The 15,045-nt window shown below is 42.2% G+C and overlaps 1 protein-coding gene across 3 annotated transcripts in view; it reads right to left on the bottom strand.

Moving 5' to 3' along the window:
• The window catches only part of ITGA6 (integrin subunit alpha 6), a 130,508-nt gene that overhangs the window by 35,941 nt on the left and 79,522 nt on the right, over positions 1-15,045 (bottom strand). For all 3 annotated transcript variants that reach the window (XM_068245525.1, XM_068245526.1, XM_068245527.1), the window contains exons 7-10: positions 13,884-14,080; positions 5,407-5,498; positions 2,509-2,636; positions 1,511-1,606 (exon numbers count right to left, since the gene is read on the bottom strand). In XM_068245525.1, the coding sequence (XP_068101626.1) occupies positions 1,511-1,606; positions 2,509-2,636; positions 5,407-5,498; positions 13,884-14,080 (513 nt within the window). The remainder of the gene's footprint in view (positions 1-1,510; positions 1,607-2,508; positions 2,637-5,406; positions 5,499-13,883; positions 14,081-15,045) is intronic.

Below are 15,045 nucleotides of genomic sequence, written 5' to 3'. Positions count from 1 at the left end.
TATCGTCTGGGTTTAGTCTGTTGTACGAAAATCAGGTATATGTACACCCAAAATCAACTAGACCAGTGACTGATAACAGACGGTTTGCCCAATCCAACCGTTGGATCTACACACACAACTGTTGAGCTGATATCGTGCAGTTGGTAGCATGTGTAAAAGTCATTTGAACGACTTGTACTTTTGAATGCGGCTGTATCGTGCAGTTCGTCATTCAACTTGCATGTGCAGTATGTAAATGAGTTGGTCGTTTAGACATGTGGACATACAGATCGTACAGATGGTTGTGCGCTTGTTGGATATGTGTATGCGCCATAAAGCTAGGCTTATTATCTTATTTTCAGACATTTCTAAACAAGGTAAAGAAGGAACTCTGTGAAACAAAAACAACTGCTTGTAGTACGGAGGGTAATTGTGACTGACACAGGCAAAAACAGCGCAGGAAATTTGGACACACCCTGTGCCACCATAGGCCGCTGCAATAGCTGGCAGCCTAATTACGTCCTACCCCGTGGCGGCTTAGAGGGGGAATAATAATTAACACCACCAGGACTTTTGCAGGAGCAGGGTGCGCCCAAACTTCCTGGTGCCTTAATTACATGTAAACCCGAATTACATGTATAGCCTAATTACATGTATACCCTAATACATGTATACCCTAATTACATGTATACCCTAATTACATGTATACCCTAATTACATGTATACCCTAATTACATGTATACCCTAAAGACACCCTTTAGAACACTATAAAGGTATCATGGACTTGAATCATTAGTCTACAGATGGTGGGTTGGTAAACACAGACTATCATCTGCACACCAAAAGATGCCACACACAGTGGCCTGATTCAGCAGATTATACATTACTCATTGAAGAGAAATTGAGCAGGAAGTAGTGATTGCTTTACCACCTTGCTTTACTCAATTTCAATCACATTTTTCTACAGAACTGTCACAACTGCATGCATTTTTCTGCTTAATGAAGACATCAATCATCTCCCACTCATTAACGTAATCGATAAAATATGGCTTGATAAATCATTGAGTTGAAATCAATCTACTGGGGCCCTAAAATTGAATTATTTTTTTAAATTGCATGTGTTCATCAAAATGAATGTCTAATCAAGAAAAAATCAGGTAGGTGTATGACCTTGATAACCCCTCGATATTGCACCCCAACGTCTACTGAAAAAGAATCTAGTGGTTTTTTTTGGTTGCAAACTTTGATCAGCAGTGTATTGATGCAGTGGTTACACAGCAACTAACCAAGCGAGATCCAAACCAGAGAGTTGTTGGAGGACACCTATGAAAATCCAAAGCCTCACCCTCAATGACCAGGAATGGTTGTTTTAGGTTGTACATGGCTTAGATATATCATTTCTTTGCTTACATAGATGAAAGGGATAAGTCTGGTGAGGACTATGTTTTTCTCAGCAGAACGCTGAGAGCTCAGCTCCTCCCTTTCACTAATCCTATGGGATAAAAATCAAACAACCAAGACAACTTCTTACCAGATTCCGCTGGGTGCAGTGCAGATCCTCTTCGTATAGTCAATCTTGTCTGGCGTCACTGTGAGGGTCTTCTTAATGCTGACAACAGGGCGTGACCTTAATAGTGAAAACATAAAACAGAAATCAGATTTAAATGGTTTAATAGATTGGCCTCCCCCAAATGGGCCCTAGACTATGGAATGACGTAAAGTTGGCCAGCCATATATTGGTTGATTATAGTCTGATGTGGCAAGCTGATGAACCCCTCTCCAATCGGAATGTAATCATAGAGGGATCATTTCCTATCTTACATAAGACAATCCGATTTGATACATTTTAGCAAAAATCTATCAAGCATCAATCATACTGCAAGCATTCTACCGCTAAAGGCTAGGCAGCACTATGGAGCGACTACCTGCCACACCCCCTCAGCCTACTTCTGCTCCCCCACCCCTCTTTCAGCTTGTTTGCACTAACATTTTCCAACAAATCTAATCTCACAGATTTATCTGCCAGAAAAATTGATACATGTAAGGCCAGCTTTAAGGTGGCCACACATGGTACAATAATAATGATCCAATTTTACTGCAGTTCAATGAAAACAATCTGTTGTACTGACAGATTGAATTCCTATTTTTTTACATTCATTCCACAAATCTGATGGAATTTCCATTTTTTTTCTATATAAATCAATCAGGATTGCTGGATTTTTCTGATCAATTTTTATAAACATTGAGTGGTGTAGGGTAGATTGTACATTTCTGAATGTATAGACCCAAGCAATTTTTTCAATAATGTGTTTCCATAATTGGAGAAAACTTTGAACACATGTTTGTGGTACATTGGTCAGATTTTTTAAATGTTACAATCAATCAGAAAAAAATAGATTGTAATTCTTGAATTAAATAGAAATTTAAAAAATCGGTGCGGCCACCTCCAGACTATGACTGAGATTAGATTATTTGCTCCTTTGAGAAACAGGAATGTATGATATATACTCTATTATGCATAATGCTTACCTGAATATATTAATAGAATCTGACAAGGATCCAATTGCAATATCTGGGTATGTATTTTTGTCCAGGTCCATATTTCCAGCAATGGAGTAACCAAACGACTGAGTGTTTGTGCTTTTGCCATCAATAATCTTTATTAAAAGAAAGCGCAAAAGAACACTTGCATTAATTACTGGACTGTGATACTGCAGGTAAGAATTTCAGCAAATCTAAAGAGAAAACTCACACACCTAATCAAAGGTAAATCTAATAACGGTGCCCATACTTTAAACGATTTGCCATCGAGCGAACAAGTGATGGACTTTATTGGGTGATCAACAACAGTGTGGCCCACACACTGCAAGCGAAAGCCTATGTTATTATCCTTCACTAATCAAGCTGAACGATGTTGTGTCTAAATAATTTGAAAACAAAAATTGTTTCTGTGTCAATCTAAATCATGTGAACAGTAGCCAATTCTTTCACAATGGATCAATATTTTCCATCCTGCCTGATTGAGAAAATTGGTCGATTCCACCAGATATCGACCAATTTAAAATCGACTGAGCAGATTGGAGCATAATCATTTCTCCCCAGATCCGATAAAATTATTTATTGTCGAGTCAAGAAAATCGAGTACTGTAGGGGCACCTTTACAAATGCATGTGTGAGTTAAACAACACTGCTAATTGGTCACTCGCGATAAAATGAAGGATCTATTAGCTGGATTTTGCTGACCAATCAGCTGGCCAAATATGAGCACTGGGCACATTGCAAAGCTGAAGATCCTCAATAAGCTTAACATTATATTCCAGGATTTTTTTCTAATCAAGGTGTCCTGTTTAATGTATCATATTTTCTTCCATGGATGTTTTACAGAGTAACGCCTAGGACCAACATGCCGATTAGTGGATCCCTATGAAGGTGATCCTGCAAGCAGCAGCACTGCAATAATGGAGCAAACACAAATGGCGTACACAGCACTTTGCCGTCCATTCACTTCGGCACAGGGTGGGTCAAATGACGGCTCACCCTGCTGCCAGTGAAATTCCGGGCGGCGTTAATTACTATTCCCCCTCCGAGTCACAGCAACTCGCCGGATCCCCAAATTACCTGTGCACGGACTATAGCATTGCTGCTATAGCAGCGCCAAACTCAGGCGCCATGTAGCGAACGCCAAGAAGCCCTGCCTCGACACAAATGGCTGCTTTAAAGGATACCTGAGGTGACATGTGACATAATAGACATGTCTATGTACAGTGCCTAGCATACAATTGCTATGCTGTGTTCCTTTATTTCTTCCTCTGCCTGAAAGAGTTAAACATCAGGTATGTAAGTGGCAGTTCCTGTCTGAGTCAGAACTGGGTCAGACTACAGTGTGACCCTCACTGATAAGAAATTACAACTATAAAACACTTTCCAAGCAGAAAATGGCTTCTGAGAGCAGGGAAGAGATAAAAAGTGCCAATAGTTCATAGATTTTAGCTCTGGCATACTTCAATGAATGTGTCATTGAGCAAAAACAATAAAACAGTAAAAACTTAAAAAGTAGATTTCAATAAAAAATAAAAAACTGTGGAAGATCTTAAAAAGTCATTTTTAGGAGAAGGAGGATAGATACAATTGTTAATTTCATTAGTTTATTTTCACCTCAGGGTGTCCTAATGATTTTACTTCCCTGGTTTAGAATGCCAGCTTGTCCAGCAAAATGTGTAAGGGTAGAGTTACCCTATAAGCTACAAATCCATCTACAGCTGTAACAACTAGCATTACATAAAATATAAAAATAATTTTGTCAGTTCTGATCTTCCTCTACCTCTTGCTTTTACAGATTGATAAGTTCTTTACAGACCACACTACCGGGACGTTTAATGCTTTGTGAGATCGACAAACCCATTTACATTCCAAACCACCCCATAAATTTAACTACAAGGCAGTTGCAGTTGCATAGTAAATCCTATCCACAAAACATATACAGAGTTGCTTACTAATTTTTTGTTATAGAGATTCTGCTGTAGATGCATTCATAAACCACCAAATGAAACCACTGTTATATTCACTGTTTGATAAAAGTGTTTAGTAACAGGACAGATGCTGTTTTAATTTAACCAGCAATATGAAAATCCTGCAGTTCAAATCCACTGCTGAGCAGTCCAGTCACAGCTGATCTTGCTAACTCCCATGTGATCACTCCTCACCCCGCCCTTCTGATGACTCATGCTGTCCAGGTGGAGAGAAGACAGCATTGTTTCTATTTCAGGATATAACATTGGAATCACATGCAGGGCCACCTTTAGAATGTTGTGGACCCTATATAAGAAACATGTCAAGATCTTCCTTCGTCCCATCATCCCTATAAGGTACATTTCTGTGTCCCCCACTTTAGCCCCTATACTGAAGTACTTCCTGTATCCCCCTGATAGTGGCCCTGCTCATTTGCGAGGATCCATAACAGGGCCACATTAACCCAAGCTGATACCAAGTGGTGTGCAATTCTGTTGTTACTGATATGATTTTTCCATTTATATTCCACTATTTAAGATGGCTTCACCTTCAGGTTTGGTAAAATGGCTGGATAGCGTAATGGTTAAGGGCTCTGCCTCTGACACAGGAGACCTGAGTTCAAACCTCAGTTCTTCCTGTTCAGTAAGCCAGCACCTATTCAGTAGGAGACCTTGGGCAAGACTCCTTAATACTGCTACTGCCTGAAAAGCGTGTCCTAGTGGCTGCAGCTCTGACGCTTTGAGCCTGCCAGGAGAAAAGCGCCGTCTAACATTATATTGTCTAGTCAGATATTTCTAAAGTATTAGTTTTGCACTCTATTATCTAATACAAATGTATTTAAGGGCAAAAGGATTTTGACAATGTGAAAAAATGTACTTTTATTGTTCTACTCCTTGGATGTAAACAATAACAATATACCTGTGCAGGTTTCTCTGTAATTCCATCTTTGGACCCATGATAAATATAGACCTTCCCAAATCCACCATCGTACGGTGCTCCAACTGCAATGTCTAGAAGAGAAAATGTCACATATTTTTTTTCAGCATATAACAATGTAAAGTAATCATGCAGATGATTTAGCAGTTGTCATCTCTCTGATAATCAATCTACCCACGGCTTCACCAAGACTGAGTTACGGGAATGCAGCAGTGGTGGTTGATCGATGGACCATAGCGTTGCATTGCACTAAACACTTTGAACAATATTCTATTGAATATTGATGTGCTGTGTGGTAGGTATGGATCCCTGATCAGAGAGGGCTCGATGGTTGTTGTGCCACATCAGGTGGCAATTGATAAATAACATTGGACTTGATTCTCTAAAGCGTGATAACTGCTATCACAGCAGTTATCACGCGCTCTGCCGTGCGCAGAGGTTTGCGCGTGAACGGTGCTACTTTGCGTGATAAGCGAAGGTTTGTGCGCGATCAAGAAATGCTGTTTGCGCAGATCGCGTAATAACTGCTGTGATCACGCTTTAGTGAATCAAACCCATAGTGTGATTGAAAAAAAAGACATCCTTATATCAAGTTCAACCCCCCAAAAAAGGGTTCAGTTAGCTTAAAGGAACCTTATTATTATTATTTAGTATTTATATAGCGCCAACATATTACGCAGCGCTGTACAATGTATATATATATCTTGTCACTAACTGTCCCTCAAAGGAGCTCACAATCTAATCCCTACCATTGCCATATGTCTATATTATGTAGTGTAAGTACTGTAGTCTAGGGCCAATTTTAGGGGGAGCCAATTAACGTATCTGTATGTTTTTGGAACGTGGGAGGAAACCGGAGTGCCCGGAGGAAACCCACGCAGACACGGAGAGAACATACAAACTCTTTGCAGATAGTGCCCTGGCTGGGATTCGAACCAGGGACCCAGCGCTGCAAGGCGAGAGAGCTAACCACTACGCCACCGTGCTGCCCATAAAGTAAATGAAAAAAAAACAAAACAGGTTAATGTGCCTGGGGCTTCTACTGATCCCCTGGACGGGAGCGCTCTGCGTATGCATAGTGCGAGAAAATCTCTACTGTGCAGCACAGAACATACCTGGGGGCAGGAGCAGGATCCAGGATATGAGCGGCCCTGTGGCCACTGACTTGCTGAGTCGCCTTGCCAAAAGAGGGGCAACTGTGGGGGACTGGAGCATCACTCAGTGACAGCACGGGCACAGGGCGGTTGGAACTGGTAGAAGCCCCAAGTAAGTTTTCACTTCTCTTTAAGGACAGATCATTCATGAGCTAAGTTTTGGGAATAATCCCCCTATGTACTAAAGCCATAGGATGGGCACAACAACTGGAAATCTAACAATATGCTTACCTCAGAGTGGATATTTCTGTTAAATGAGTTTAAACTTTATGTTTAACCACTTTGCATTCCTGAGTTTTTACCCTTAAGACTTCAGACAATTTGGGCATTTTGGCTGTGTCACTATTGATACAGCAATAACTTTTAATTACTTATGCCATCACAATAATACATTTATTCTTTTTTTCAGGATAATCTAGGCATTCTTTACATAGTATTTTTCCAAGAAATGTTTAATTTTGCAGAGATTTTATCAGGGAATATTAAAACACAAACATTACAAATTTTTTTCATGTTTCAACCTTCCTAATTTTCACATGACAAGTGCCACAATTGTAAAATGCTGCAAAATACATTATTTGGCTCGTCCCAATTAAAATAATACCATACATGCTATATTTTATCACTAGATGGGCATGTAGTGTACCAAGATCGCCAGTCTGTGCATCTGTAGCAACTGGATGCGATCGTTATGGCGCATAGTTGGCGTACCTCAATGCTGTACAGACATTGCTAGGCAACAGTATAGCGATGCATCTACACAGCATTGGGTCCCTGAACCCTAGTGATCGCATCCAATCACTATGGGAGGCAGCTATTACTAATGAGGAAAAATCCATGAGGGTGAACTAGAGCTTTATCGTTGAAACAAAAGTCAAAGTAATAAGAAGATTAAATGTATCGGGCTATAAAGATTGAGTTGCATCAAATTTATCAAGTGCAGGGGGCGGAGCCTGGACGCGCCGCTGAGAGGACGCATGTAGAGAGAGCTCCGACCAACTCGGCCTAACACAGCTCCCTTACCTCGCTGAAACCTTCTCCTCTCTATCGGAAAGAAGCCCTGGCAGCGCCCACCATCCCCAGGATGGGCCCCAAGAAAGCCGGTGCGGAATCAGACCCTGGGATCCCAGAAATGTTCGCCCGCAAGAACAAGACGGGGAGTTCTCAAGATGGCGCCCGCCCGGCCGGAGAAGCAGCTCAAAGCCAGAACACGGCCTCCCCCACAGCAGGCACCGCCACCAAAGCAGACCTTAAACAACTATACCAGGACATCGAGAAGCTGGTAAAAACATCTAATACTAGTGTTGTTAAGGAGATAAGGGGGGAGATAGCCGCGCTGGGCGAGAGACTGCACGAGCTAGAGGAGGAGGTGGATGAGGTTAAGGCTTTCTGCACGCAGACAGAGCAGGACATAGCGGAGATCCGCACTGATGTACAGGCCCTTAAAGACGGGCAAGAAGATCAGGAAAATAGAGATAGGAGGAATAACCTTAGAGTGAGAGGGGTCCCAGAATCGATCACTGAAATTACACCTTATCTTGAATCCCTCTTTGCGTCTCTACTCCCCGACATACCTCCTGCAGAGCTACGCATGGACAGAGCACATAGGGCGCTCAGAGCCAAACCACGAGATGACGAGCCGCCGCGGGATATTATACTGCGGTTTCACTACTACAGCACTCGTGAGGCCCTTCTCTCCTATACACGCAATTCGCCAGACCTTACTTTCGGAGATGAGCATATCACCTTCTTTCCTGATTTGTCTCAGATCACGCTGAAAAGAAGAAAAGATATGAAGCCTCTCACCTCTTTACTAGTACCTAACAAGATCAAGTACAGGTGGGGGTTCCCATTCAAGCTCATTGTGATACATAATGGCCGCCAACTAGTGGTCTACGGTCCACATATGATACAGGACACACTAGACAAATTGGGCATTGAATCTCCTACGAATCAAACAGCACCCACAGCTTCTCCTCAAAGTCGGGTAATTTCCCCTCGTGTAACATGGACAAAAGTGCGGTCCAGAAAGGCCACGCGAAACATGAGCCAACGCGAACATGCAGCCAACACGGAATACTGAGTACTGTTATGTCTGTTATCTCAAACCTCGACCCCGATTGCTTATCAGCAGCACATACTGTCAACAGGTCGAGAGGAGACCCTGCCTGCTTTATTACCTGGTGATTATGGGCCCTGGTCCGAATTCAGACCTCTACCACTCGGATTTGGCCCCTGAGGCATACCGACCCCCTTGGAACGCTGCATACACCACTCACGCAGCAGGCAATAAGCATATTAGGGAAGTCTGAATCTAGACTCCCTGCCTTACCAAGTCATATATGGCAAAGTTAACAAAGTTTTATTTCTTATTTCGGTTTACCAATGTTATGGTTTCTTGGTTACAGGTTACCATTGTTATATGTTTATATAAGTACCACAAAGCGTTATTTCACTGGTATTCAGTCACTACTATTGTTATCCCTATGGTGATATTAGTATTTAACCCTATGGTGTCATTATATCGCAGAAGCACGTCCACTCCATACTTCAGATGGCCCAGACCATAACCACCGAACTCCCTTCGGACGCATCTAGTCACACAGCTCCCACCACCCTCAAAATTATAACTCACAATGTGAAGGGGCTGAATGTCCCCCAAAAGAGGAGAATGGTGAGCAATTATTACAAAAGTCAGCAAGCAGATATACTTCTCCTTCAGGAGACACACTTTAAGAAAGGCACCGAACCCAAATTTTGGCATAAAGCGTACCCTCATACATATTATGCATCAACCGGTTTAAAGAAAGGTGGAGTGGCCGTGCTTTTAAAAAAGAATATTGCTCTAGAGATTTCTAAAGTTATTAGGGACCCAGGAGGCAGATATTTGATTGTCATTGCCACGATATCCAGATGCACTTACACTATTGTATGTGTTTATGCCCCCTCGGAAGGGTTAAAACCTTTTCTGGACTCTCTGGCGTCTAAAATAGCATTGCACAGGGAGGGCAAACTTCTTATAGCAGGAGACTTCAATACCGTTCTAGACACTCTCCCTGCTAGCCCGTCTCAGCGTAGATCTCCTAGCAAGGCCCTGATATCCTTTATGCAGGAAGTGAACGTCTGGGATGCATGGAGAGCGGCACACCCGGGAGAGAGAGGGCACTCATTCTACTCCCATCCCCATGGCACGTACTCCAGGATAGATTTTATCTTAATGGATGCGACACTCCTAGAAAAGTCTAAGATGACAGAAATGTCAGAGATTTCATGGTCTGACCACTCCTCAGTCAGTACATCAATAAGCACTAGAAGTCCTTTCACACAATTTCAGTGGAGACTAAACGAGTCTTTATTAAAGGACCACGAAGTTCAAGCAGAGGTAACTGAAACCATAAAACAATATTTAGCACATAACTCCCCGAATGATACATCAAGGAGCATACATTGGGCAGCCCTGAAGGCCACAACTAGAGGCACATTAATTAAAATATCGTCCCAGAGGAAAAAAGCTGATGAGGCAAAAATTAAAAAACTCCAACAACAGATCAGGAGACTTGAGACATTACATATTGACTCTGGGGGCAAGGATGTCCTGGACCAGCTATTAGTGGCTCGACAGGAACTATGTGCAATCCTTTTTAAGAAGGCAGAACGATCCTTAAGACTCACAAACCAAAAATATTATGATAAAGCTAATAAGCCTGACACCTTATTGGCACGCAAACTATCCCAGAGGCTAGCACAGAATAGGATACACCCTGTCAGAGACCAGCTAGGAAATAAGTCCTATGACCCATCCCACATAGTGGACTTGTTTGCACAGTACTACACAAATCTATACAATGGCACCACCACAGACAAGTCCCTGACACCAGCTAGATCTATTCTTCAATACCTTGATAGCATTCAGATACCCTCCTTCTCCCAAGAAGATAAAGCTAAATTAAATGCCCGCATTTCTCATAAGGAAGTTGAGCTTACTATAACATCTTTGAAGAACGGTAAAGCTCCGGGGCCGGACGGATACACGGCTCTTTTTTATAAAAAATTTAAGTCACAACTCACCCCGGTATTGACTTCGCTTTTTAATAAGCTACTACTAGGAGAGGAAGATTTATTACCTGAATTCTTACAGGCCTCTGTGGTAGTCATCCCCAAACCAGGGAGAGATTGTGCCGAAATCTCGAATTATCGGCCAATCTCATTAATAAACTCAGATATTAAAATCTTCTCCAAAATATTGGCTAACAGGTTGAATACCTTACTCCCAAAAGTCATCCATCCGGACCAAACGGGGTTTGTAATGGGGCGACAGACAACTGACAACACTAGGAGAATGATCAATACCATAGAAGTCATGAATCATACTAGAGGGCCTTCTCTGCTTCTGTCACTGGATGCAGAGAAGGCCTTCGATAGGGTTGACTGGAGGTACCTACGTCTGGTCTTACAAAAATTTGGGATCTCAGGGGAATTTCTAAATGGAGTACGTGCCCTATACACACAACCAATGGCAGCGGTCTGTAATATGGGTCTCCGATCTAAATCCTTCCCAATAAAAAATGGTACGAGGCAGGGGTGCCCTCTCTCTCCCCTTCTGTTTGCCCTGTGCATAGAACCCCTGGCCCTGCTGGTAAGAAATTCGGCGGATGTTAGGGGGGTGGGGGTTGGGGAGGAGGAATTCAAAATAGCATTGTTTGCAGATGATACGGTGTTCACCCTCTCCAGCCCTCACACCTCATTGCCGGCCTTGTTCCATCTTATAGATGAGTTCTGTACTGTTTCTGGCTTTAAGGTCAACCGTACTAAATCAGAAGCCCTGGCATTTGGGATGACATACTCCCAACAGGAAGCTCTGGCAACCTCCTTTAAATTTAAAATACAAAGTAAGGGGCTGAAATACTTAGGTATAATCCTCACACCTTCCATTGCGCAACTCTATGCAGCTAATTACACTCCCATCATAAACAAACTGCATAGTCTACTTAACGAATGGAACCATTTTAACATCTCTCTCACTGGTCGCATAAATGCACTTAAGATGACAGCTTTACCCAAAATCCTCTACCTTTTCAGAGCCCTCCCTATTAGAATTTCCCTCCCAGATATTAAAAAACTGCAGTCACATTTTACAAAATTTATCTGGGCAGGTAAAACTCCCAGGATAAGCTACAAATTTTTAGCTAGGGGTAAAAATCAAGGGGGACTAGGCGCCCCTATGTTACTCAATTATTATTACGCCTCCAGGATAGCTCAGCTGACACAATGGTCAGCCCCTCGGGGTACAATTAGGTGGGTAGATCTAGAAGCAGCCTTATCACATCCCTTCCCTCTATCATCATTGCTCTGGACTAAGAGGTCGGTCCTAGACAAAGTAAGACCTATAGCTGTCATACAGGAATCCCTATTTATTTGGAAGAGACAATACCATAGATTGGGGCTCCTTAACAGACACTCCCTTGAAGAGTCCATTCTCCTAAATTTAGACTTTCCTCCAGGACTAGAAATCCAACCCTGGACAAATTGGCTCCACTTAGGCCCCCTCAGATTAAAAGATATAGCTCCAGATGGAGTGATAGCTCCTTGGCCTGAAATACAAACTAAATACAATCTGCAGTCCAAAGACTTTTTTAGATACCTCCAAATTAGGCATTTTATCCAGAGCTGTGCAGTGGAAGGTATTGAAGCCACCCCCCACCCTATCAGCAAAGAGTTTCATAACTATAAGCACACACCAGGTATGATATCTTTATTTTATCATGAGGGTTGGTACCAACATTTGGAAGAAATCTCCCCGGCCATGGTAAAGTGGCAAGAGAGACTTCAGAAGGTATGGTCCCTGGAGGACTGGGAAAATCTTTTTCTAAACCTTGCCAAATCATCTAGGAATAGCCTTGTGAGGGAAAGAGGATACAAGATTCTGTATGATTGGTATAGATCACCCTCACTCTTACTCAAAAGGGGCCTTTCCACTTCAGGTTTATGTTTTAGAGGCTGTGCAGAGCAAGCAGACCATGTACATTGCTGGTGGTCCTGTACCATAGTACAAAATTTCTGGAATGTATGTTTCCACATGGCATCTACAGTTATAGGAACAGAAATTGCCCTGGACCCGTGGGTGGCCCTGTTCTGTCGTGCTGATCCTCTCCTCCCGACTCATAGCAACAAACTACTTACCCATTTCTGTAATGCAGCCAAAGCTATCATCGCTAAAGAATGGAAATCCCCTACGTTGAGTAGAACGGCTCTAAAACATAAATTAAACGAATACTATTGGATGGAGAAAATAACAGCTTCTCTATACGATGAGGGGGACCGGTTCGACAGAGTATGGTCACCTTGGGAGGATAAGATGGTGTAAGATGGTTATCTTCTCAAATTAGTCTACTGTACCTGTAAATCTAATCCCTTTTCTTTCTCATAGCACCTAAGGACATTCTAAGACCTCCCGTAGGTCACGAATCACTGGACTTTTGGTTATTGATCCACAGGGACATGATATCCTATTGAGCTAAATTAAGATATGTGATACTGTTTTCATTGCCTTATAGAAACAAAAGCCTAAGCACCCTAGTTCTGACTGATACCGTAATCTAAAATATGTATTTTTTACTTGAATACAAATATAAACGCTGTTTGTACTTTTTTTGTTGAATCAATAAAAGCTTTATTGTTGAAAAAAATTTATTAAGTGCAAAGATAGCGAGAACAGCTGTCAGGGTGGGACTGGGTGATTTTCTGAGCTTGTATAGCAATCGGTGCTCTATCATTACTCTATTTCACCAATGTACACTTATAGGCTTTGTAGAGAATCAACGTAATTATGCTCAATGTTCTTACCAGGAAAGTTTCTCCTCTTGTGTGTTTGGTAAGTTTTAGAGCAGTTGGAGACAGGCCTTGGGGGTGGCAGCTCCAGGGCTCGACTGCGCTCACATATGGTGTTAGATGCTGGTTCTGGGGCCCCGGGCAGTGAGAGTTCCCGGGGCCCCAGGCTGGCTCATGCACCATTGTTTTTAATTTTATTGTAGTATCCCATGCAGTTTAGTTAGGAGGGAGGCAGATGAGAGGGAATATCCTGCACGCTGGTGCCCCCTGCTGGTCATATAGCCATTGTCTATATGCAACTGAAGCCCTCTCCAACGACTGGCTGACTTGCTCAGCTTCTGTTTGATTAATCACTGCAAGCTAGGTGTAACATATGTGTGCACTTCTCATTGGCTTATAAGCAGCCTGCAGGCTTTATAAAGCAGCAGAGAACTGTTTGGGAGTGAGTTTCTCCTCTTGTGTGTTTGGTAAACTTACCAGGAAAGCCATCTTGGTTTACGTCTCCAATACTCTTAACGGCAATACCAAACATGGAATCTTTGTTTCCTACAATGCGTTTTGGCCTGACGTTTGCCCATTTGCCAGCTTCGTTTATGTACACGTAGATCGCACCTCCGATTTCCTTGTTCTCCTTCTCAAAATACTGAGGAGCACCAACAACGATATCCTGCCAACTGCAAGAAACATAGACAGTAAGCATATGGCAATTCAGGACATTCTTCACAGGTTGCTCTAGTGAGCTTCACATATATATCACATCAAACATTTTATCTTGCTCTGATTATACAGTGTGTGCTGCTTTTGCTTTTTTTATGCAACTTTGTCATATGCAAGGTTGACAAGAGATGGTTGCATATAAAAACATTTAAAAAAGAACTATAATTTACTATCAAAGCCTCACTGCTAACAGACTCCTAATCGCTCAGTGTGGAAATGCAAATAAATATTTTTATTTCTAGCATAAAACACCATCATCAGCGTGATCGCTGTGGCTAAGCTCAAGCTTTGTATACGTGACATATGGTTCTGGTGCCGCCCCTGCCGCGAATCTAGAATGTGTCTCCACTCTGTTATGCGGCACATTATCCATTGCACTTACAAGTGTTTTTTCTCAGTCACACAGGAGCTTTGTGACCTCTAAATAGTTATCAGTGAAAGTTACCCTGCAGTTGACTCCTCCTATTGTAGAGAAACCATTATTTATAGCTCGGGATAATTAACCCTTGGGCCTTGTTCACATTATAAATCGACAGTGCTATCGCAAGCGCTGAGCGATTTTGTCATCGCTTTTTCCAGTGATTTTTGCTTAGAAAAGCTTTTCTAAGTGCTTTTGCAGAGAGATTTTTTTCCCCTTCCTGACGTCAGTCATATAATGTATTTTTTCATGAAAGCGCCAGGGAAATCTCAATTCAAAGCTCTTTTTCGAGCGCTTTGCGATTTCCCTATACTTTCTATTGAATCGCAAACGCTCAGAAAATGGTGCAGGAGCAGCGTTTGGGAACACTCACATAAGCTAACATTTCACCAGCGCTTTTAAGGCGATTTTTAAAATCGCCAGCGCTAAAAAAAGCGCAAAATTGCTCTTTTTGTGAACAAGCCCTCACAGTGAGAAAAACAAGGCAACCTAGTTCAAAGTTAG

The sequence above is a fragment of the Hyperolius riggenbachi genome, chromosome 7, assembly GCF_040937935.1.
Source record: "Hyperolius riggenbachi isolate aHypRig1 chromosome 7, aHypRig1.pri, whole genome shotgun sequence".
NCBI classification, from domain to species: domain Eukaryota; kingdom Metazoa; phylum Chordata; class Amphibia; order Anura; family Hyperoliidae; genus Hyperolius; species Hyperolius riggenbachi.
The sequence above is the reverse complement of the archived record's forward strand: the minus strand, read 5'-3'. Positions and strand labels throughout refer to the sequence as shown.